The following is a 24,159-nucleotide window of genomic DNA, read 5'->3' on the forward strand; positions in this document are numbered from 1 at the left end:
CACATTAGCCAAAACTGCACATAAAAACGTGGGCACTAACGTGCTGGTGAAGTTTCTTTCTTTTTTTTATTGCAAATTGCTGCAAAACGTGGAGAACTGAATGTAAGATAGGGAGGGCAACGAAATGGACAAATCTTATCCCATTGACAGTCGACCTCCCACCCGCTTTGGCCTTTCCTGCCCTCAAATCGGTACAACTCCCACCGCAGCCCTTCTTTTCTCAACACCACCACTACTCCGCCACCAGAACCTGGAGAAGAAAACACGTCCAGCAACCCGACCTTTTCTTTCACCATCAAACTTACAAGTTGGAACAGGATCCTTAGTGCTTACATTCGGGAGCAAGAGGCGCCGGGGCGCACACGACTCGGGAGTTCAGCCTCGGAGCTGCGCGTGTCTCTGGAAGGGAAGGCACTCTGCACATGCCCAGAGGCACGCCCTCATGATCGCCCCTGGGCTGAATGCACCCGGACATGAAGGAAAGGAGGGAGGCAAATATATATATATATATTTGCAACCGAGACTGAAATGACGTCGGCTCGGCTTACCCTGTCCCATTCCCGCCCTGCTCCAACCACCCACCCACGCTCCCCGCCTTTTGTCGGCCTGCTCCGCTCTCGCCCAGCCGCCGGAGGAAGCGCCTACCCAGAGCGGGCAAACGAAGGCAGGGCCGGGCAAGGCCGGGCCTGGAGCTCCTCCCCGTTTCAGTCAGCGGAGAGTTCCGCCTTTCCCTCCTCCCTTTCCCGGTTTGCCGCCGCCTGGCTGGGCCGCTCTTGTGGCGGCGGCGGCGGTGGCTCCTCCAGCGAGCAGCATGGCGGCCGTGGAGGCCCGGGTGTGCGAGACGTCGGGCTGCAGCAGCGAGGCCAAGCTGCAGTGCCCCACCTGCATCAAGCTGGGCATCCAGGGCTCCTACTTCTGCTCGCAGGTGAGCCCTTGCTGCTGCCCGCGCGCGAGACAGAGGCGCGCGGGCTGCTGCTGCTGCTCCTCCTCCCAGCCCAAGACACGGGCTGGCCGGCGTTCCCACGTTCCCCGCCCGCTGAGGGAAAACATGTTTCCTGGGAGGGGGTTTTTTATGCCCGCGAATGGCTACCAGAGCTCCCGCCGCAGCTCCTCCCGTCCTCCTCGAAAAGCAGGTGGCGCATGAGGGCTGGGCCCGTCCCCAGGCAGCCCGAGCACGTTTATTACTCGGAAGTAGCTTCCCAGGGGCCTGCTCCCCAGCCCCCTTTGCAAGCAGGACTCTCTCTCTCTCTCTCTCTCTGCCTCGCAAGTTTGCCTCCTTACGCCCCCCGCCTCTTGAGTGCCCTGGGAAACGTCTGAACCACACAGACACGGGTTTTATTATTTGCTTGTTTCCATGCTCTATGTGGGTTTCCTTCCCGCGCCCCCCAGACAAAAACAGCGCCCTCCTGTTGTGGCCCTGGGTTTCTTAAACAGGTCGAAATGGAGAGGTGGGGAAGGAGCTGGGTTTGGGGGCCCCCATTCTGGACCAGGGGAGCCTATGGAGCACCCTGCCTCCTGCTGCAAACAGGCCACAGAAATGCTGAAGCGCTTCTTCCTTTTGTGTGCCCCCCCGTTCTGTGTTTCCATGTGCAACAGCTGTTTTTCTCTATTTCAGCTCTGTCATCAAGATTTGCAGGGCATTTTTCGGATAGAATGGGCCGGGTATGATGGCTGTGTGTGCTTTTCCCTCAGTCTATCTACAAGTAATTGTTTCAGTGCTTCAGACATTTTATTTTTATTGCAGAGTGGATTTCGCTTCAGGTTTGTGCTTCAGAAACAAAATAGAGAACTCTGTTTTTTGGTGGCACTATTTGTGCACAGTGTGTTTCAGCGTGAGGTTTTATTGGAGCCAGGACTCAGCCCTGAAACTATTTTACTTTTTTATTGTCTCACCTAGTCCTAGAACATAATTGAGAAAGGTGACTCTGAGCATGTGTGGGGAACATTACTTTCATCATTTATTTGCATGCATAGGTTTGCAGTTTGTCTGACTTGTGAGGTTTTCAGTCAGTTTGAACTGTGGCACCTTTATTTTTCAGAAGCAAGCCAGTTTCTGCCCATATATGGGTTAGAAGTGTGCTTTGTCTTAGATATCTAGGGTATCTATCTGCCTCATGGGAAATTTAATCACTGGGATTGACACACAGCCTCTTAACTAATATTTCAAAAATTCACACTTGATGATTGGCTTTGACATTGTACTGTGCTAAAAGTTTCATGGGTTAATTATTTAACATGCATCATGTGGAGTTGTTTCTTTGGCCATGTGACACAACTGTCTTCCTGGTTATAGTCATACATAGTTGACTTTGCAGATTTTAGTCCTTCAGAGCTAAATTTCTTGGAAAGAATGAAATACGGTGTAGTCTGATGTTGACTGACTGTATTTCCTAATATGCTGATTTCAGGAAACTATAATTATAAATGCGATAATAATAGATTTTCCCCCTCTTAAAAGAAATGTAAAATGCATGAAGTCTTGCAAACCCCAAATCACTCAGTCTCTCAAACCTCAATGGCATTTCCATTGATTAAAAGAAACACAAACAATATAAAGTGCCCAAAGACACAAACAGTAAAATCTTTTTCTTGTGCCTTGTACCATTATAATTACACACATAGCAAGAGGTGTGATAAAACAATATTTTAAAAGAGAAGTACTTGAGTCCTGGAGATATAAGCTTACTACTTACCAATTAATTTCTGGGGTTAGAAATATATCAGTGTTGTGTTCAGCTATCTCTGAATCTTGATGCTGCAACATAATACTATCCTAGAGTTGAGAGTTCTAAAAAGACAGTTACTGCAACTTAGTGTTGCCATTCTAGTTTCTCAGGCTCCTAAAAGCTCTGAGTGATAACAGCGGTATCTGTTTACAGTGACCTTTAATACATTGAATGGCTGATAGGAATCTTAAGTGTGTTTTGATTTTAAAATGACTAAATTTTTCACCAAAACAACTAAAAGAGCACCAGGTGGAAGGGTAACATTAATAAGATAGAAATGTGCGGACGCAAGTCAGACAATTTATCCAAAGAACATAAGAAGTTGGCCTGCTGGATCCAGCACCCTGTTCTCACATTGGCCAAACAAGATGCCTGTGCTCTGGCCAAACAGAGCGCTCTACCTACCTGCAGTTCTCAGCAATCCAGAGGCACAATTACTGGTAATTCTCCATTTAGACCATTATTGTCTGCACTGTGACAACAGCTCTCCAAGGTCTCAGGCAGAGACCTTTCTCTTCACTAGTTGACGCTTAGAATTGGGAATACTAGGGGTTGGACTGGGACTTTTTTTTTAATCACCAACCAGACTAAAGAAGCAAAACTTGAAAGATGCCTCTCTCTTCACACTACGTGAATGAACATTAAAATGGTAAACATGAGTGTAAAATGATGTAGTTTGGGGCAGAAACCCTCCAGTATCACATACACGCAGATGGGTTCTGAGCTTATACCTTCTATTTGTGTGTGAATAGCTATATAATCAAGGATACTCGTACCTCAACGTTAGATGTAGGTGGAGTGATATAGCAGCATCATATGCTCCCAGACCAGCTCTGAGATTGACTAGATCAGCCTTTGTGAACCTGGTGCCCTCCAGATGTTTTTGATTACTTCTATCAGCCATAGTCAGCATGGCTGTACTGAAACTGATCTAGTTCATTCAGTGGTGCTTTGAGTTCAGTTTTTCACGTGCCAATTCTCATCCACCTACATGAGACTGATCTGCTCAGTGTCCACGCTTGGAAGGTTGGACTTAGAACCCCGGTCTGCCAGGTCCAACCTGCTATTCAACCCATTGGCTCCGAATGATCGAAGCCTGTGTTTGGAATCATAAACTTTACAAAAACACAAGTCCGTGCTGTAATGTGCAGACTTAGGCTTGTGCAGATCTATTTTGTTTTTATTACTAGAACCCAAAGATCTACCAACCAGAGCCAGTTAGTTATAATGAAAGGACAGGGTGCATCCAAGCACATGATAAATTTTGTTTTCAGTACCAGACCACAGTCATTTACGATATATAGTTAAGTTATTCATATACCATTTTTCAGGCAAACCCCCACAAGCTGTTTGCATTGAATTATTATAGAATCAAAGAATCGTAGAGTTGGAAGAGGGACCCCAAGGGTCATCGAGTTAATCCCCCTGCAATGCTGGAATCACAACCAAGACATCCATGACAGATGGCCTCCCAACCTCTGCTTAAAACCCCCCAGTGAAGGAGCGTCCACCACCTTCCAAGGGAGTCCGTTCTACTGTTACACAGCTCTTACTGTTGGAGTGATTAAAAATAAAAGTAGCATCATTTCCCCTTTGTAAGGTTAGTTGGCCCATTTGGAAGAGCTGCAAAGTTTGCAGTGGTAACTTAAGTTGGATCAGCTCTCGCTGACACAAGAATGCCCATTTACGAATGTTGGGGAACTGTTAGCAATGCCTTCATGAGTTAGACACCACAAGAACAGAAAATCTCATCTCCTAATAAACAAAGTGGTAGGAGATGACTCATCCCTTGTGTTATGTTTGAAAACAGCCTTTGGAAGGACCTTGAGTTAATCCAATCCAGCATTATTTTTCAGTGGGATAGGGATGAGTTGCATCTGCTCTTTTATATATCATGTTTTTGCTCTTGCTTTTACACTTGTTTTTAATGTGTGTTTTTGTAAGTCTCCCAAGCTTATCTTTCTAATAAATAAAATGATAATACAAAAACAATCCTTCTGCTGTTAAAAGCGGTTCTCTTGTCTTTTAACGCACTGCTGGTAAACAGAAACGTAAACGTTCAGTAGGACATTTTTTAGGACACAAACGCTTTTTGCGTGTGACTGGCGGACTGTATTCCTGGCACCCACATTATACATGGGTCTGTATTGACGTCCCTCCCACACAATGCAGGAATAGATTGTAGCCACTGTCTTAAAATGTTAGGAGCGTAGTCCAAAAAGAGCAAAGGGAACACCCAGCCTTTTTATTAGTTGGTACTGCTTCTGTGTGAAACAGGCTCCACCGCTGCTTCATGTTTAGTGCTGTTAAAGATTGTGGGAGCAGCTTTAAGGAAGTTGCCTTATTTCTTACTGGAAATGGTTCTGGCCTGCATAACAATGCTAATATGGTTGCTTCATCATATCTGGAACTTCAGAGTCCTCCTGATCGCCCACAGTGGGACAGATTCCATATTTTTCTGTAGCAGGGAGGGGATGAGTGTGACAAAAAAAAGGAAGGTTTTTGAGTAAAGAAAATATGAGTAATTTTGACTATCGCTGCCTTGGCAGCTGAATTATTGTTTTCAAGGTTGTGCGCAGAGCTGGAGATGATGCTTCACAGGCAAATAATGCTTGTTTGTTTTTTGAGGGTGATTAAAAAAGAGGACAAAACAAGCCTTTGGCTTTATTTATTTATTTATTTAATTTATATACCGCCCTTCATCTGAATATCACAAGGCGGTTCCCATTGAAGTGAATTCCCTTAGTTGTCTAAATAAGTTTATGGAGGATAACAGGAGTGGGCTGCATTTCTGTCTCAATTCAAGGGTTGCAGTGTGTGTCAAGTTAATCTGGTGTTTTGTGTGAAGACACCAGTGTGGAAAAGTAGAGGGCCTGGGGGGGGGGGGACCAGCCAAAATGTGCAAATCTCTCTCTTTATCAGTAGCGAAATGGTGTCCTTGAGCTAGCTGAAGCTGCTTCTGGAGGTAGCAAATAAACAAAATGGAAAATCTTCCGGTGTCATAAATCCCATTACTTTTCTTACAAGAATAGCAAAATGGGACAGTTTCACCATAACATGATAGCTGCTGGTGAAATAATCACATTTGCTCTTGGCAATTACATAGCGAGAGATGTTCACTTGATTCAACATGGCTTCATGTGCAAGTTTGACCCCTTTTGGAAGACGGAAAGGTGGGCATGGTGAATGGAAGCATATAAACAATTAGATTTGGTGTCGGTGCTAGATTTGGATTTTGCAGCTGGTATGTGAGGCTCAGGATGCGGGTGGCGCTGTGGGTTAAACCACAGAGCCTAGGACTTGCCGATCAGAAGGTCGGCGGTTCAAATCCCTGTGACGGGGTGAGCTCCTGTTGTTCGGTCCCTGCTCCTGCCAAACCTAGCAGTTCGAAAGCACGTCAAAGCGCAAGTAGATAAATAGGTACCGCTCCGGCGGGAAGGTCAACAGCATTTCCGTGCGCTGCTCTGGTTTGCCAGAAGCAGCTTAGTCATGCTGGCCACATGACCTGGAAGCTGTACGCCGGATCCCTCGGCCAATAAAGCGAGATGAGCGCCGCCCCACAATCGGTCATGACTGGACCTAATGGTCAGGGGTCCCTTTACCTTTATCTATGTGAGGCTCAGGGAGGGGTGGCACCTGGAGACAGGAGAGGAAATGGAAGCATCCATACACAGTCTGCAGAGGGAGTTAAGGGATTGTGGAGCTGGCAGTGATGCAATTTCCACCCATAATATGGCTGATTACTTGTTTGGTGCTGTGAAAATATTGTTCAGAGTGGATTACCATCAATGTAATAATGGGGAAGCATGGAGTACTAAGAAGGTTTGCCTCACCTGTGCCATTGGTCCTTTTGCCATGGAGTTATTCTTCTGTAATCCTCTGGGAATTGTAGCTCTGTGATGGGAACAGGGGGTCTCCTAATAGCTCACAGCACTCTTAACAAACTATGTTCCCCACGATTCCCCCATGAACTGTAAAAATGGTATCATCGTGCTTTAAATGTGTGGTGCATATGTGACCTCTCCAATTAACATACGGTGTTTGAACTGAAATTGGATTTCTTAATGATGTAAACATACTCCTGTCTACTTTATAGTCTATGTCTTGTAGCTTGCAGAACTACCTTATATGATTTAAATATATTGCAAAGCATTGTTAACTTTATACCACTTGCCTTTTTCTTTTTTCTTTAAGGAATGTTTTAAGGGAAGCTGGGCTACTCACAAGTTGCTACACAAGAAAGCAAGTAAGAAAATACTTTTGCTTTTATCATACTCTTTTGTCACCCTGACATGCACAGAGTTATAGGGGGTGGGGAGGGGAGCGTTGTAAGCCATTTAATCCAGCCCCTTGTTCAGTGCAGTTGTTCCATTGTTAAAGCATTCCAGATGGCTTTCCAACATTTGCTTGAAGACCTTCAGCAACAGAGAGCCTGGCCCCCTTTGGGTAATCTGTCCCACTGTGAACTGCTCTTTCTGTTAAGATGCTTATCTTCATGTTCAACCAAAACCCAACCTCCTGTATCTCAAGACCATTAGATAGGGAGAGAAAAGTTCTGCTAGTGTCAACTTAAGGCCAGTGTAAAGATGGGTGCTCCTTTATTAAGCATTACTTTCCAAGTCCCTCACAATTCTGGCCCAATTCTCATTAGGCACGTCAAACTCTCAAGAGGCTATGATCTACTCCCAGTATAAAATAATTGGCATTGGCATCAGAGGGAGGAGAAGCCAAAGTTGTTGCTTTTTGGGGGGTTGGGCAGAGTTGCTGAGTTTTTTTGGTGGGGTGATGCGACAAGCCACTCACCAACAACGACACCAATGTAGATCACACGCAACAGAATACTACTTCCGCTTTCTGCATTCCAAAACGTTCAGTGCAGCGCCAAAGGAGGGACATAGCGCCGGGAGTAATGTCCCACTGATCGACCACAATCACACAGGCGATTGACCTGTAGATCGCGATCAACCGGTTGGACCTAACTTGACTATACCACTTCAAACTGCAGGTATGGACTTGCATGTGATTGCATGCAACTCCATACAGCACACATTCCCTTCACATTCTCTCCAAACAAGAAGCTAGGTGTTGTGGGGGGAAAGGGCTTTCGATTAGCCTTCTCCCTGATGTGCTTCCCTTCTATGTACAATAATCTTTTTTTGTTTATTTTGTTATTTGTTTGGATGGGCATTCAGTTACATGTGAGGCTATCCTTGTCTGAATCGGTGTAGCTCAGATGCAGGTTTGAGGCTTTAGTTCCTCCCCCTCCCCCCCAAAAAAAGCTTCTGTTTATTTTCCGAGTCTTCCATGCACTCTGTCTTACCGAGTGTGAGTGGGTGTGTTACTGGAGTTTTGACTTTTTTGTTTCTTAACCATTGCTGTTCTTCACCGCATCAGTTACTTCTAAATAGCTGGGAATGCTGTTGGAATATTATTAATGGCCAATGTGGCTGAGAGAAGCTGATGCGAATAAAAGCACAGAAAGTGAACAGAAAGTCCGTGGCACTCGTGGAAGCCATAAACTTTCAAATAATGGCTCTGTGTTTGCTGCCATTAGTGACAATGTTGAAGGATTTGATCTGTGTTCTGGTTGTAGTTGCAATCTTGAAATCTAGGTTAGGTTGCTTATGTATCATATCTTAATCCAGTTTCAGGAGCCTTTTAACAAAAAAAAGTAGATTGGATCTGGATTTCAAGGGGAAAGCAAGCTTAAAAAGACCTATTCTAAAGGAAAAGGAAGAGTTATGAATGTACTTCTCAAATTCCTTTTTGACAGATATTCCTTCTGGTTTTTTTATGAAGTTGGTTGTCTTATAATTATAGCATTATTTTGTAATTTTGTTTTGTTGGTTTTTTTTTTTTACAGAGGATGAAAAAGCGAAGCGGGAGGTTTCTGCCTGGACTGTAGATGGTGACATTAACACAGATCCCTGGGCTGGCTATCGATATACTGGAAAACTTAGGCCACATTATCCACTGGTAAGTGGCTGAAATAACTGAAATGGTGTATCACTTTTAAATCCTGCTGGTGATCAAACTGCTGTAAGAAAATTTCTTAGCAATTATGCTGCCCAGTTGGAAAAATGGTAATAGAACTGTAATTTTGTAAGACACTTACACAATTCTGGTTGTTAGGTTTTCAGGGGACAATTTGCAGCAAAAAAAAATCAAGGCACTATCATAAATTAGAAGACAGCATTAGGAGAATATAAATTAATCCTACGGAAGGAGAACAAAGGAAAGGAAGGGGGCGGTCAAATCAATTTTAGCTGGATATTCAATAATTTAATAGTCATGCTCTCATGCTCCATTCCCCAGCCCACAGGTATCTTTCAGGCTGCAAATGGCTGAGCATATACTGCTAAGCAGCAGAGCAATTTGATGTGAGTAGATCTGATTTGGCAACACTTATTGGTCCTCTAGTACTAAGAACCTCAAAGAGTGTCGTGGGATTTGGTGCATATAGCTCATTTTGTGTTAGAGAAGGTGGAATGGGGGCATAGCTGTCAAGCGTCCCTTATTTGGAGGGACAGTCCCTTATCCCAGTGCCATGTCCTGCTGCTGTCCCTTATTGATGGATGTCCCTTAAATTTCCCGGGTTTCAAAGGAAGCAGCTCCTCTCCCTCCCTCCCTGCTGGCCAGGGAGGAGGGAGGCTCCAACTGTGTTGCTTGGCTGCCCGGCCTGCCCCCCTCCGGCCTCCTCTCACCAGCCTCGGCCCATGGGAGCCCCTCCCCACCAGGACTGGCGGGCCGTTCCGCCGCCATCCTCCTCATAGCTGCTGAACTGAGCATCTTCCTGGGGCCTCCCCTCTGCCCATCGCCGCCGCTCCCGCTAGGCCGTACTGCGGCTGTGATGCCGAAGGACCCAGATGAAATGGGCAGCCTGGCATGGCCTATGAATTGCTGAGGAGCCTTGAGAGGAGAGCGAGGGCAACCATAGAGAAAGCAGTTCAGAGAGAGGAGAAAGAGGAGGAGGCGGAGGCACGGACAGGTGTTCCAAGGGCTACAAGGGAAGGACCGCAAGCGCTTCTCCCATAGATTTGTAGTGGTAGACTAGCATAGATGGTCTGATCTGCGGGTTTACTTCGGGCGCTATTTCCCCCCGCTTCCTCCCGCCCCACCTGATGGAATTGAGAGCTGCAGATGGAGCATGAGAGAAAAGATACAGAACTGCAGCAGCATCTTTGTAGCTTGGACTTCCTTTTGCGCGAAAAGTGGTTGCTGCTTGTAGTTATTTAATTGCAGTGTTTCATTGGCTGGTGTCTTGAGCAGCAACCTCTGGAAACGAAGGGCTAAAAACCGGCGCTGCTCTCCAAAATTACCTGGTCCCTTTTAACTTCGTATTTCAGCTGGTAGACTAAAATCCCTTATTTTGGCTACTGGTCCCTTATTTTCAAATCTGTAAGCTGACACCTATGAATGGGGGCAAAGCAGGGAGACAGAATCTCTGTGGCGGTACCGCAGAACCAGAAAGCTTGCGCAATGTATGTATGTGGGACACGAGTTTAAAAACAAAGTTGGCTAGCAGGTAACTCTGCTCTTGCCTTTGTGCACTGAATGCTTTGTGGAAGAGGGTTTTCATCCTGTAGTAGTGGAAGATGAAATTCACCTGGTGTTTCAGTTTTTGAAGAAACACTTGATAATAAAGGATAATCACTCCCCTCTGCAGTAGATCTGATTAATGTAACAACAAGCATAATCATTTTGGGGTTTCCCCAAAAGCAGTGTCCTGTGATTTCTTTGCTCAGAAATTATTATTGTTTATTAAATATCTATACTGCCCTTTGTCAAAAGATCACAGGGCAGTTTACAATATAAAAACACAAAAATACAAACCATAATAACAAACAAAAATAATAACTACTTCTTTTTCTTATTAAATAAATTCCTCAGTTGGTTGGTTTGCATTATTAAGATATAGTTTCTGAAACCATAGTTTGTTTGTTTGTCCAAACTCTGCTCAGCTTAACTATGGTTTGTTTACTACCAAAAATCTGACTCTATAATCTGAAGCCATGGTTTTATTGTTGGGGAAGAAATCTTGTTTTGTTTGGTGTTTTGTTATGTTATAAGCTCTTGGCTTTAAAAATGGATATCAGATAGGCTATAAATATAAATACGTTTAAATCCCAATTGTGCTTTATTTAGATGCCAACAAGACCTGTGCCGAGTTACATTCAAAGGCCGGATTATGCTGATCACCCGCTAGGTAATTGCAGATACAGAACAATTCTCACTTTTCAAACTTGCCTTTGATTTAGGCTACATTAATTTTCTTTCAGAATGGATTTGTCTCAGATGGGTTTCTCAAAAGCTAAGCTTATTTTTAGCAACCAGTTCCTTTAGAAAACAAGGCTTCAAAAAGCACTTAAAAACCCCAGTGAAGGTCTCAAACAGTGATGTTTCTTGAATCCCCAAATCTAGCATTGACTCTATGCTCTCACTGGATAGCAGAAATTTAGTATGTAGCAGCAGTCCATGCTGTTTCAGCCACAGTTTCTAGCTAGGGAACTGTGTCAAGTGAATTGCTTGGGGAAAAAGTAAGTTTGGCTAGAGGTCCCCCACAAAAAACATGTTTGAATGGCAGCTTGGCCAGAGTCCATTAAAAGTGGGGTATCGCATGGGATATGCAAGGGAACTATAGCCCCCTCAAACATCCCCTTTAGTGCTCACCAATACTTTCAGCTTTTTTTTGTTAAATATGTGGAGAGGGTTTGACTTTTTTGAGGGGGCAGTTTCTGTCTGTATTCAATTTGTTTGGTGTAGAGGTGCTGATTGTTTTCTGGGGTGGGAAGTGGTGAAAGCCTGTGCATCATTCATTGTGCTTCCATGAATTTGTGTATATGTTGCCCACAACAGTTTCCTGGATTTCCTAATGTGCCCCCAGGTCCAAAGAAGATTGGAGACCCCTAAAGTTTATATATAATAAATATATAAAAACATTTATTACTTATACCCTTCCCATCTGACTGGGCCTCCCCAGCCACTCTGGGCAGCTCTCAACAGAACATTAAAAACACGATAAAACATCAAACATTAAAAACTTCCCTAAACAGGGCTGCCTTCAGATGTCTTCTAAAAGTCAGATAGTTGAGTCATGTTGAGTTTCTGCTAGGCTTTTCTTTCACAATGGGGTGTGCAAATATGGTGGGTGGGTAGTCAAAACGTGAGAATGAGGAAGAAGAAAAGTCACTTTCCCAAGTGCTTTTTGGTATGTGGGTTTTGTGCCCCTTTATAACATAAACCTCTTGCCATGCATCTCCTTCTGCATACTTTCACCATTAACCCATTGTCAGGGATCTCTCTGCTACTCAAAAGCTAACTGTTAATACTGCCACTCTGGGGATGTGTGCTGGGTTTTTTGGGTTGTGTGTCATTTTACTGCTTCTCTTGAAAAGAGCTATTTCAGTTACATTAGCACAGGTTTCAGGATACGGAAAACCTGCATCCGTTAACTAAAAATTATTATGACTAGATAATAATTGACGTTTCTCTTTAGGCATGTCTGAATCGGAGCAGGCTCTTAAAGGAACTTCTCAGATAAAAATTCTTTCTGCAGAAGATACAGAAGGGATGCGAATAGTGTGTAGGGTAAGTCTATTTTGGAAGATGTTATAATCCCAACAAATCTTAAGAGGGAGTAGTTTTTGCATGCTTGTGTGAGTGAAAAGCACAAATAATTTGAGGTGTACCCAAAAAGGTGAAATCTTACCATATGTAATGAATAATGTTGAGCATGAGTTCTAGTAAGGTCCTTATCTCAAGAGTTGCCAGAATTGCATGGCTTTGTGTATAACAATTTTTTAAACTGTGCCCCACATTTCATTTTGTTTTGTCAAGATTTGTACGTGAAATTCTGTTTAATAAATATTTTAACCAGCATGATGACTTTTTAAATTTAGACACTAATCAAATGTTTTATGCATGCTTTAATATGTTCGTTTTGAACACCCCATGCATTTGAATTAGCAGCATTTATAAAATTTCAGAAGAAGCTACTAAAGTTCAGTTAATTTGTTCTGTTTTATATAAATGGTGGTTACAAAAGCTGTGTGATTGCTGAGTGTCTACCACTTATTTTCTGTCTCCTGGGGGATGGACTTCATGGGGAGGAAATCGCATTTGGTATTGGTCGTCACTTCTCTTATCACAAGAACTTTTGTCCTGGTTCATGGTCTGTTTCGCCCCATCTGTAGCTTACAATGAATTAGCAGTGTTCTCCTGCATACTTTCTGATTGCTGCTATTTCATTCCTCCTCTGGCGTGGGCAGAATAAACAAACCAGAAAGCCTTGCACTTCTTGTAATGTCTGAATGAGGGATCATGGTTTGCCACTTCCTAGGAAACCACAGTCCGTAAACCAACAACAAACCATTGCTTAGGGTAGGCTAGTGACTATGGCTTAAGGAGTAGCATGGGAGATCCCTGGTTTGGACATATCAGGATGTCAAGGCCTTCTTCATTTGTTTTTCTTGCTCACTCTAGGGGAGAAGCAAAGTGAGAGCTGTCGGCCAATGTGCAGTAATTCTCTGCTTGTTCATTGGTAACCTGTGATAAGTCGGAAACCCTGACTTGTTATATGTGAATGTGGCCTCTCTCTTGATGAAGAAGTGTGCATGCACACGAAAGCTCATACCAAGAACTAACTTAGTTGGTCTTTAAGGTGCTACTGGAAGGAATTTTTTTTGTTTTGACTATGGCAGACCAACACGGCTACCTATCTGTAACTTCTGCTTCTTTGTCTTGCAGCTTGCTAGAGAGGTATTAGATGTTGCTGCGATGATGGTAAAGCCAGGTGTAACTACTGAAGAAATAGACCACGCTGTTCATCTAGTAAGGATACTTCACTGAGCTTCTGGATTTTTGTTTCTGCTGTGCCTTTATAATTGGTATATTTGGTAACACGCTTCCTTGATTTTCCTGTGCAGTTACAACTATACATACTCCATCGCTCAAACCACAATTTCCATTTCTTAAAGCAACCTGAGAATGCCAAAGGTTCTCCGGTGTCATTTGCTTCCATATGTGTAGCCTCTGACATTTTCTAATGGGCCCAATATAGTATTGTAAAATGTCCTTCCTTGCCCACCTTCTTTCCTACCAAGTTTGCTCTGTAAACAGTAGTTGTAGGATGTGGCATTCTGCTGCCCCATATGCGACTCTGGCACATATGCCAGGACGTTTCAAGGAGGCTGTAAGCACTAAGGTGCAACTCTACCCATCCTCCCCCTGCAGTGGAAATAGTTTTTTAAATTATTAATAGAAGTTATCTCAGCAGGGTTTCAGACTTGCACATTGCTGCATTAAGCGGATGAAATAATTTTAAAGAAAAGTAAAGATTTTTAAAATATGCATTGCATTTAAATGGCGCTGTAGTTCCAGGGGCTTCAGATAAGCTTTTAAAATGTCCTTATAAGGTAAGTCTGTATTATTGTACCTGCATTGAACATAGCTGCCTAATACCAAGTCATATTATAGCCTATGATAGCAGGTCTGGGTCTCAGACAGAGGTCTTTCTACTTCATCCTTTCTTGAAATGGAGATGTTTAGAATTGAACCTGGACCTTTGGTATGCAGAGCTTGTGCTGTGGTCCTTCCCCATGTTGCCTGGTGCTGATAACGCTGAGGTTGCAGGTTTGATCCCTGTATGGGACAGCTGTTGTCAGAGACCAGGCTGAGGAATACTGCTCTGATGAAGAATGGTGGGAGTCTCCCCACCCCCCTGCTCCTGACCAAGATCCTGAAGCTGCCCAGGAGCAGTGGGGCAGTATAGATTTGGAACAGTGGTTTGCAGAGGGGCATAGTTCTGAAGGCAAAAGTTGGGAAGAACTTGGGGGGGGGGGTGAACAGCAAAGTGAAGAACAGCAACAGAGAGAGAACCAACAGACTCTCGCTCGCTGGAAAGTGTCCAGCCTATCAGTCCACGGTCACGTAGAGCAGATAAGGTGGCTACACAAAAAGCACAGTGGTTGCGAGATCAGGTTGTACGACGGAAGTGACTGGGAGGGCGGGGGAAAGTGGGTGGAAACCTTAATTGGGAGTACCTTCATTCCAAGGATGGCTGCTCTGTTTTTTTTTTCTTTTTCTTTTCTGTGATCATTAAAGACACTTTTAATGATAAGGGACTCTTTTCACTTTGTCCTGCTTATCTACAGCCAAAGGGAGGGAGGAAACCGAGTCCCCGGAGCCTGACAGCTGCATATTTCTGCATTGCAGGGGCTTGGACTAGATGATCCTTAGGGTTCATTCCAACTCTAGAATTTTATGATTCTATGACTTGCCTAAATCTGTCTGGAGTTTGTGGTATGGGGAACATTTGACTTGGGGACTTGCTGGTTCAGAGCTCAGTCCCTTGGCTACCTCAATGCACTAGCTCCTGAATTCACAGCCAGAGGCAGATTATTCTCAAAAAATCATTTAGATTCCCCCCCCCCTTGTGGATCTGTTACATGGAAGTATGTAATGTTCATATGAGTCAGACAGCTGTTAATGTAGGGTAGAGTAGCAAGCTGTGTTTCACAGGACTGTTTAGTTAAGAAGACCCCCATGTAATCCAGAAGCTTAGCACAGCACTGAAACATTTGGTCTAGGAAAAGGTTACCAGCCCATTCCTAAATAAATTGACTTGGACGTAAGTCATGTTGGTTTGGTGGATCATATTTCCAGATTGTCACACTTAGGCCCCTTGCCTTTGTCCTAACTCCTTTAGAATAATATGAGTATTTCAAAATCTCTTTCAGGCTTGCATTGCCAGAAATTGCTATCCTTCCCCGCTGAATTATTATAATTTTCCTAAGTCTTGCTGCACGTCAGTAAATGAAGTGATCTGCCATGGAATCCCAGACAGGCGACGCTTACAAGAGGGTGATATCGTTAATGGTAGGAAAACCGATTAAGTAATTTTAGTATCCTTTTAAAAACTTGGTATGATGTTTGGAAAGATGCCACTAATGAATAGGACTTATATTTGGATTCCCCCCATCTGCCTTGGAAATACAGGTTGGTCTTACTGGTTTTTAAAAAAAATTCTGATGGCGAAACTCATTTCTCTTGCTTAGGTGCATGTAAATTAAACTGTAAGCTTTGCTGGTGTGTGTGTGTGGGGGGCGTGTTCTCCATAAGAGATTTCTTTTTTTTTCTATTGTGCAGAAGCAAAGCTGCAAATGAATATTCTATATGGGATGTGTGAACTGGGCTCAGGCGCACTGATCCCTTTTGCGGCCAGTACTGCTATACATCCTGGTGAATGATAGCACAGCGACCTTAGATGGAGGAAATGTGTGTAGTGGTGGTGGTGGGGGGGGAGAGGAATTGCAACAGTGCGTTCTAAATATCTTCCAATAGTGGCAGGATATAATTCATTGCATTGCCTGTTGGCTCCCTACCCAAGTACTTTGGCTTTTCAAGTGATTGGTCTGTGCCTTCCTGCACGTCTTCTGAAATCATATTGGAATAAATAATGAGTTGTTTTGGAACTATTGTGGAGTGAGCTACTTGAAATCTGCCTCCTAAAATTGGTCCCTGCAAAGCTGTGGGTTCTAGCCAACAAAATTGTCCCATTAGCCCAAAGACTTCTGCCTGTGCAGTGGGACTTCTTCTCCGTGTGTGCTCCTGTCCCTCCCAAAACTTTTTTTAGGCTTTCCTCAGTCTTCTGGAGAAGATTTTGGGGCTGGGGTAGGGCTTGAAGGAGAGGAGGGTTTTGTGTTAATGGAACAACTTCATTGGTTGTAATCCTCTGACCTCAAGCCCCATGAAGTTACCTTATACAGTGTGCTTGTCTCTTACATTGAGGTTCAACTCCAAGGGTTACATATATGCACGAAAATAGCATATACCCAAGCCCTTGTAAGCCGCCCCACAGTTAGTGGGATGTGCAGAGTGAGAACTGGCACACTGAGCAGGCCTTGCCCAGCAAGCAAGGCAGAGAGCTTAAATGCTCTTTCTGTGCCGGGTAACCCAAGCAGACCTGGTGCGAAAGAGCTTTTATGCTCTCCACCTTGCTTGGGAGTCGACGTGTGCAGTTTCAACCAGCTTGCCTTCAGCTGCGTATGGTTGGAATCGTAGAAGCCAAATGCACGTAAGGTGCAGGCTTATTGTACTGAATCAGACCAGGATTGTGTCTAGCACAGTGTCCCTTCTGACCAGCAGTGAGACATTTTAAAACAGAAACTGTGGCCAAGTAAACTTATATCTGTCAAGTCTCATGAGAGGTCTTTCTGACCCCTTTTTTAAAAGCTGGAGTTGATGCAGATTGACCCTGGGACATTCTGCGTGTAGAGCAAACGCTCTCACATTGAGCCTTTGGCTCTGCTTCTCCACTCTTGGTTTTCATCCCCAGATCCTAGGGCTGTAAGAGGCCTAAAGCTTGTCCTATGAAGTCCACCTGTCTCAAAGTAGAATTGTCTCCACGTTAACTCTTTCAGTTTACGCACATCATAAACCAGGGCACTGCTGCCAAAAGGATTTTTTTATTGGCTACAGCTGGTTGTTTTTTATCTTAAAGTTCCCCCTTCCTTCTCCAATATGACATTGTTACCCATTCACTCTGACCTGTCTGGGGATGACAGAAGTCGAATTGCAGTGTAATCCTTTGCATGCCTCCTTGGAAACACCGCGTTCATGGGTGCTTACTCCTAATAAAGTGTGCATAGCCTTAATGTTGTCAGGAAAGCTTCTTAATATAGCTTCTCATTCCCTCTGTACTTGCTGGTTTTATGGCATCTTTCCTCGATATAATCACATTTCTTTTATAATAATTTTAGGGTCAGAAACATGAAATACAGGAAACGCAATGTTTTGTCTTGTTCTTTACAGTGGACATTACTGTTTATCGTAATGGTTATCATGGGGATCTCAATGAGACATTTTACGTTGGGGAAGTTGACGAGGGTGCAAAGAGGCTAGTTCAGACGACATACGAGTGCCTAATGCAAGCCATTGATGCAGGTAAGGGCTGGCTGGAGCCTATGGTTTCATGTCTCATTTTTTCTTTCTTGTTTTATCTCTGACATGCGACTGATAAACTGCTAGATATTCTGGGTGCTGTGTCATTATGGAGTGTGCCTTAATCCAAGGTAATGCACTGTGCCAAACCACTGCCAAAAGCTATACCTTCAGTGCTACTGAATGACATACAAAGATCAATCTGGAGTGATTAATTGCAATAAATTGCTTGAATACTCAGGCTTGAATGGACTCCTTTGTGGAGATTTAGCTGCGAAAGAGATGGAGCCTCAAGTTCAGGATTTCTTTCTGGTTATCTTGATAGTTGCAGTCTGTTTATCTTGTCAGATTTCTGTCCTTACAAAGGGGTGATAAATATTAAATAAACAGAAGTGTTTGAAGGCATACTCTGAAATTTATCAGCTTTAGGCACGCTGTAAGCTTTTTGTTTTGATTTTGTTTGTGGGATAGTCTGCAAATAGGCCAGACAGTGAGCTTTGACAGTTAAACATTAAAAAACTAGGTTGCACAGATGACTGGAGTTATTTCCCCTTGAAATGTTTGGCATTTGCAAAGGTTCATTTCTTTATTATTTTTAGCAGTGAAAGCTAGATTGGAAAAGATTACCAGCATAAGTGTCTGAATATCAGAATTTGAATCTTGCATTTCTGAAGTATTAGATTAGAATTCCCTCCCTTAGAATACTTTTCTGCCGTAAGAATTCCTTTGAGGGGTAGTGTTTGTCTGTTGCTGAATGTTCTTGTGCACACAAAGGATCATTTCTGCTGGGCAGAAATACAAATATAATAATAATATGTTAAAGATGAGAGATAAGAACTTGCTGAATTAATTATTGGAATTGGGATGTATGAAGAGGGGGTGGGGGGAAGTCAAGGAAAGAGGGTAAAGAAAGTAAGAGTATGAAATTATATATGTTTTGTTTTTGTTTTTGTTGTGTGTGTGTGTATAAAATGTGAAAACCTAATAAAATTTTTTATATATATATATATATAAAAAGAAATACAAATAATAACCTTTGCCTTCATCAATTAGCTGATCCTGTTTGTGTTCATTTTAGTAAAGTAACATATGACTTACTTTGCAGTGAAACCTGGTGTTCGATATAGAGAGCTGGGAAATATTATACAGAAACATGCTCAAGCCAATGGATTTTCCGTAGTTCGGAGCTACTGCGGGCATGGGATTCATAAGCTTTTCCACACAGCTCCCAATGTGCCACATTATGCCAGTAAGTATGGGCAGTGTCTGCTGCTTCTCAGTTGATAGCAATCATTAAGAATTAACTATTCCATGCCCTTCCCCAGACTAAAATAAAGAATTCCCACATCCTGTGAGCTGTAGCCATAAAGAGCTTTTGGGGTAAGTTTTACAGAGATAGCAGAGGTACATACTTCACATAGTTCAATTCAGATTGGCACAAGAGCAAAAGGTAACCACCTTCTCTAGCCATCCTTGTGACAGCGATTATCAGCTTAAATACGCCTTATTATAGGTCGGAAGCAAGGCGGTAAGGCAGCCTTCTCTAACCTGGTGTTCTTCAGATGTTTTGGACTAAAACTCCCATCAGCTCCAGCCAACATTTGTTGGGAGTTGGAGTCAAAGACATATAGTGGGCATTAGGTTAAGGAAGGCTGTAGGAGAGTATTTGCTTTCCATGCAGGGAGCCCCAGTTTCTGTCTCTGCTATTCCCAGTACAAAGGATCTAATGAAACTGCTGCCATTTGAAGCAGACAGAGCTGGGCTAAAGGTCTGCCTGTATGAAGCCGCTATATATTTATTGATATTATTATCATCTCTGTATATTTGAAATGGCATGCAAAGACCACCAGTTCAACAATAAAAGCAGCAGAACAATTAAGGTTGTTGTTTAAAAAAGAAATCTAATAACCTAAGAGCAGAAAAAGGACAGCTTAAAACAGTGCCATCCACACTCAAAACCAACAGCAATAAAATTACAAAACAAGTGAGTTGCAGCGGACTTTACTTCTTGTGGAAGGGCAGTCCACAAACAAACACCACCAGTGAGAAAGGACTCTCCCGAGTTGCCACACACCTGCTTTTTTACCTGGCTGGGGCACCCAGAGAAAGACTTCTAATGCATATTGACATACGTTACATGTCCTCTGTGAGACTGACTTCACAATATTGGCACCACAGTTTGGTCTGTGCTCCTGTATAGACCACACATGTATCTCCTCAAATATAGCTAGCGCCTTGGTCTCAGGAATAATGCGGAATGGTGAGCTGTTTAGCTAAACTGTGGATTATTTTAACATTTGAACCTGAGCCTGCTTTGAAACCACGGTTTCTTTTGGATTTACAAACCAGTTGTGAGGCTGATTTGCAAACCATAGTTTGTGCTAACTGGGACTGGTTGTATTCTGAATTGACAAATGACTTTGGGCCCATTACTTCACCTAAAGAGGCTGCTGCTCCATGGAAATGGGGCAGGAGTGAACTTAAGCTGAGTGTTGAGCAGATGGGAAACCAAAGCAGTCAAGCGATGGTTTGCATGTTGTAAATCAGAACTCAAAAAACCATAGTTTGACCTTTCAACACTATGGTTGGCACAAACCGCAATTTTGTGTTGCATCCCAATCCAGAGGTAGAAACAAAATTACCACCATTAAGTTCCCATTGCATTTTATATTGTATCTCTTACCTTCTGCGAACTCTTACACTCTCTTGATACCTTTTGCCTTTTCAGAAAATAAGGCTGTTGGTGTAATGAAGCCTGGCCATTCGTTTACAATAGAACCAATGATTTGTGAAGGTAATTATGCAGCTGTGGATCTAATTCTGATTGCAGCCATTTTTCTGAATGACTTTTCTTGGTCTCTACTCAGGAAACACCTACAGGGTTAATGCTTCTCAATGCTTTGTGGCTCACATATAACTTATTTACCAAAACAGCAATTTCCTACTGAGCATTACTAAATAATGTCTTTGCAGTATGTACTGTATTCCTGGCATTACAACTTGTTCATGTGGGCACAAAGGATTATATCACCCATAAAGTCATCTAAGTGAAATGTTACCAGTTCTTAACAAGGTCATATGAACAGTCAAATTCTCGCAAAAACATTCCAGGTCCAGTTAGACACTAGAAAAGAGCTGCACTGTTAAGCATGATATTTCTTAAAAGACTTTACTTCAAGAGATTCTGAGGTGGTCTTTGGTTTTCTCAACCTTTTACCTAGTCTCTACCTTTTTGTGTAACAAGTACATTTCAGACCATTTTCAGCCATTGTTAACAGATTTGGTAAGGTAGATTCTCTATCCGCCAACCATTTTGCACAATGCAGACCTTAGTTAAATTAAGGAGATAATTTGTGCTGTATTATTGATGCTTTTATTGGCCATTCTTTTTATACTGGAATCACTTTGATACGCCTCATAGAAAGTGGTTCATAAAATAAATAACGAATAGACGAATGAATGGAAGCAATATGCTGGGATAGTATATTATGAGTGTCAGCAGGATGCCCCAGTCAACAACAAAAATGGAAGTGAATAGAGGCGGCGCAGGAAGAAAAGACACAGGCATCAAGGCTATTTGTACAAAAGTAAAAACAACAACACCAAACTGAAACTGCCGATCAGACTCCTTTAAAAAATGTATGACGTTCTCCCCCCTTTAAACAAGTTCTAAATTTTTGCATTCTTCTCATTAGGTGGGTGGCAAGATGAGACCTGGCCTGATGGCTGGACTGCTGTGACGCGAGACGGGAAGCGTTCTGCCCAGTTTGAACACACACTTCTGGTCACAGATACTGGGTGTGACATCCTAACCCGCCGGCTGGATAGCATTCGCCCTCACTTCATGACTCAGTGCTAGTGTAGACCAAGCTGGGAGGCCTGAACCCAAGCATCTCTTCTGCTCTGTACTATGTGTTTCACTAAGAGTACAGGCTAAAAGGGGGGGAATTTGTCACCTGTTTTTCTTCTTCTTGACTGTAGGTAGGAGATGCAGCCTTGCATTGAGAGGTTAATGCCGTAGGCTTGAAAAGCAGAGAGATTTTAGAGCCTCAGTCTCTGCTCTCCTGCCACCCCAACATTGTTTGAACTTTTCTTTTCCCCCCTTCAAATCATTGTCCTTATGGTACCTCATTTCACCCCCTCAGCCGGGCTTCTGTCACTGCCGCCATTCTCAGCAGCCACACACAGCTTCTTTTCGTGGTGGATGCAAGGATTCAGAAACAAGCCTTTCTGTTTTTACAACACCTGAGAGTTTAAACTTTTTCTTGTTCCAAAGACAACCCTTCCTTAGCTGTTTAAATGGACTGGGCTTTCATCTGTGTATAATTCAGCGGTGGAATTTTCTACTTGAAAATGTTGAATTGGAATTTTGTTCTGTCTACCCCTCTTCCACCCTGTTGTTACTGTATATGGAAGTATAATTTAATTGATGGGCCTGTTTCTCTTTGGCTGGCAATTGCTACAGGTAGTTCTCTGTCTAAGGGGGCTGGGGAGGGACAAAATTACTGAAAAGCTGCCCTGTGCAGTTTGGTTTTTTTTACCAAAACATGGCCTCAAGACGGATAGTGCTTGGCAGCCAATGATGTTCCAAGGTTCGCTTTGAAGCAGCTAGTTTTTAATTTTAGATAAGGAATGTGATTGAAATGGGGAAGAGTTTCTGTTCTCCTGTGTGCATTCTAAAGAAGGGCATGTCCCAGAGGTCCAAGACCAATCTCTTTAACAGCTTCTTTCTAATCTTTCTAATCTGCAGTAAATTTATGTGCATGTCACCATGGCCAAGTGGTTGCCTGCCAAGCAGACCACTTGGTGCATGGTTTCAGTTAATATTACAGAAATTGTGACATGCTACTTTGCAGGAGCTGGATCAATGGCTCTGTGTTTGGATTGCTACTTCTGTTCTGGATACTCCCATTCTGGGATGGCCAAAAAACCACCTCACTGGATTGAAGGAGAGAGGTTTCACCAAGTAGTCATGAGAATTGGTCTATATCAAGTGTTCGACTTTGGCCCCCCTCCCCCGTACTATCGGACTACAACTCCCATCATTCTCTAAATAATAATAATAATAGTAATAATAATTCCCAACCACTTTAGCCAGTGGGGAGGGATAATGGGGATCCAAGACTGAACACTGTGTCTACAGAATAGAGAAAAAGTTGCTGATCCTGTTTTTATATTGCAGTCTGACCACCTTTTCATGGCTCTTTGTGGAAACTGCGATATTCCAGTTACCCACTGCAAATTGTTTCACCAAAGCAAATTGTTCTAAGCAAAGATAATGCACTTGAAAGAAGCAAAAATTGGACAGCCCTTGAAATTGCTTGTGTTCTTAGGCCAGGTACAGTACGAGCAATTCTGGCATAATTTATCCTCCCACGTTTTCCAGCGGTAACTTTGTAATACAGATCTGGGAGATACTACTACTGCTGTTGGGGAAGATTTGTTTCGTTGGGCTTAGGCAGTTGCTGCTGAGGCTTCCATTCCAGAGAAAGGTGGTTTTTCAACCACATTTTCTTGCCTAGTGCCCACTCTAACCTTACAATGTTGGGAGTTCAGTAAACTAGTGAAGAGAAATCAGGTCATAAAATCATGGGCACAACATGCCACATTTCTACTCTGGTGTCGGACATCTCGTCAGAAGAATTGCAAGGAGTTCGAAAAGCCCTCAGCATCTTTCCCATGTCAACAGCACATAACTCCAGTTCTTTAGACAGCTTAGGGCGGTTGTGACTAAACTCAACAAGAAATTGAAAGAAATCTTTCCCAGAGTGCCTCAGTTTTTTTTCTTCCTGAAAGTGTATTGTTGGGACAATGTTTTTCATTCTGTAATGTGTTTAAGAGGCGGTAAAGTGACTCAGAAATGTTACAAGCACTTTCGTGCATGTGCAGATTTTAAGAAAACAGGCTGCAATATATCTTGAGTGGAGTTAACCAATGTATGCAATACATTTAAGGAGATTAAAAGTCTGGATGGTTGACCCTGGAGTCTATTTTGCCAGTTACTTTTAAGCAGTATAACCTACTTCTCCCTTTTAATCTTCTCCTTGATTAAAGGATTTGACTTCAGCTCATGGAATTAAATCTAGAGATTCTTCAGGGAAACCATTCAGTGATGATGATATAGGGCATGTTCAGCCCTGGGCCCAACTGATCCTACTACATGTGCTTTTTAATGCACATTTTCAATCTGCAAACAAAGTGGAATCAGACATTTATAGTGTTCTTTCCTGAATGGTAAGACAAGCTGGCTCACCCCTGCCCCGCAGTAAGACAAGCTGCCTCCTCCCTCATGAATTGCAAGCAGCTCTATAAAGACTTAATGGTGAGAAAATCAACTAAAATCAACTGGGCAGGGGAGAGGAATGTTCTACATTTTAACCAACTTTTTGCATATGCAAAAATCTTCCCTCTGGTACAGATGAAGCTCTCTGAATAGCCCAGCTCTACCTTTTAATATAAAAAACCTTAGCTAGAAGCCTGGTAAGTAATTGCT

General features: G+C 43.0%; 1 protein-coding gene across 1 annotated transcript; it reads left to right on the top strand.

Annotated features, from left to right (window-relative positions):
- The first annotated feature begins 598 nt into the window (after positions 1–598).
- On the top strand, positions 599–23,651 carry METAP1 (methionyl aminopeptidase 1). Its single transcript, XM_079991031.1, has 11 exons — positions 599–925; positions 6,921–6,972; positions 8,590–8,702; positions 10,872–10,932; positions 12,223–12,314; positions 13,473–13,556; positions 15,464–15,602; positions 17,538–17,669; positions 18,772–18,915; positions 20,395–20,460; positions 21,362–23,651. Exons 1-11 carry the CDS (start codon positions 812–814, stop codon positions 21,523–21,525), a joined length of 1,161 nt encoding a protein of 386 aa, XP_079847157.1. The 5' UTR covers positions 599–811; the 3' UTR covers positions 21,526–23,651.
- Positions 23,652–24,159: the final 508 nt, after the last annotated feature.

This window comes from Podarcis cretensis (assembly GCF_951804945.1).
Source record: "Podarcis cretensis genome assembly, chromosome: 9".
In the NCBI taxonomy this organism is placed as follows: Eukaryota; Metazoa; Chordata; class Lepidosauria; order Squamata; family Lacertidae; genus Podarcis; species Podarcis cretensis.

What these genes read in the sequence shown, in the direction of transcription:
- METAP1 (XM_079991031.1), top strand. Translation starts at nt 812, where the DNA reads ATGGCGGCCGTGGAGGCCCGGGTGTGCGAGACGTCGGGCTGCAGCAGC. An exon ending in TTAGGCCACATTATCCACTG is followed by an intron (nt 8,703 to 10,871) that starts GTAAGTGGCTGA and finishes TGCTTTATTTAG; the next exon opens with ATGCCAACAAGACCTGTGCC. An exon ending in AGAACCAATGATTTGTGAAG is followed by an intron (nt 20,461 to 21,361) that starts GTAATTATGCAG and finishes TCTTCTCATTAG; the next exon opens with GTGGGTGGCAAGATGAGACC.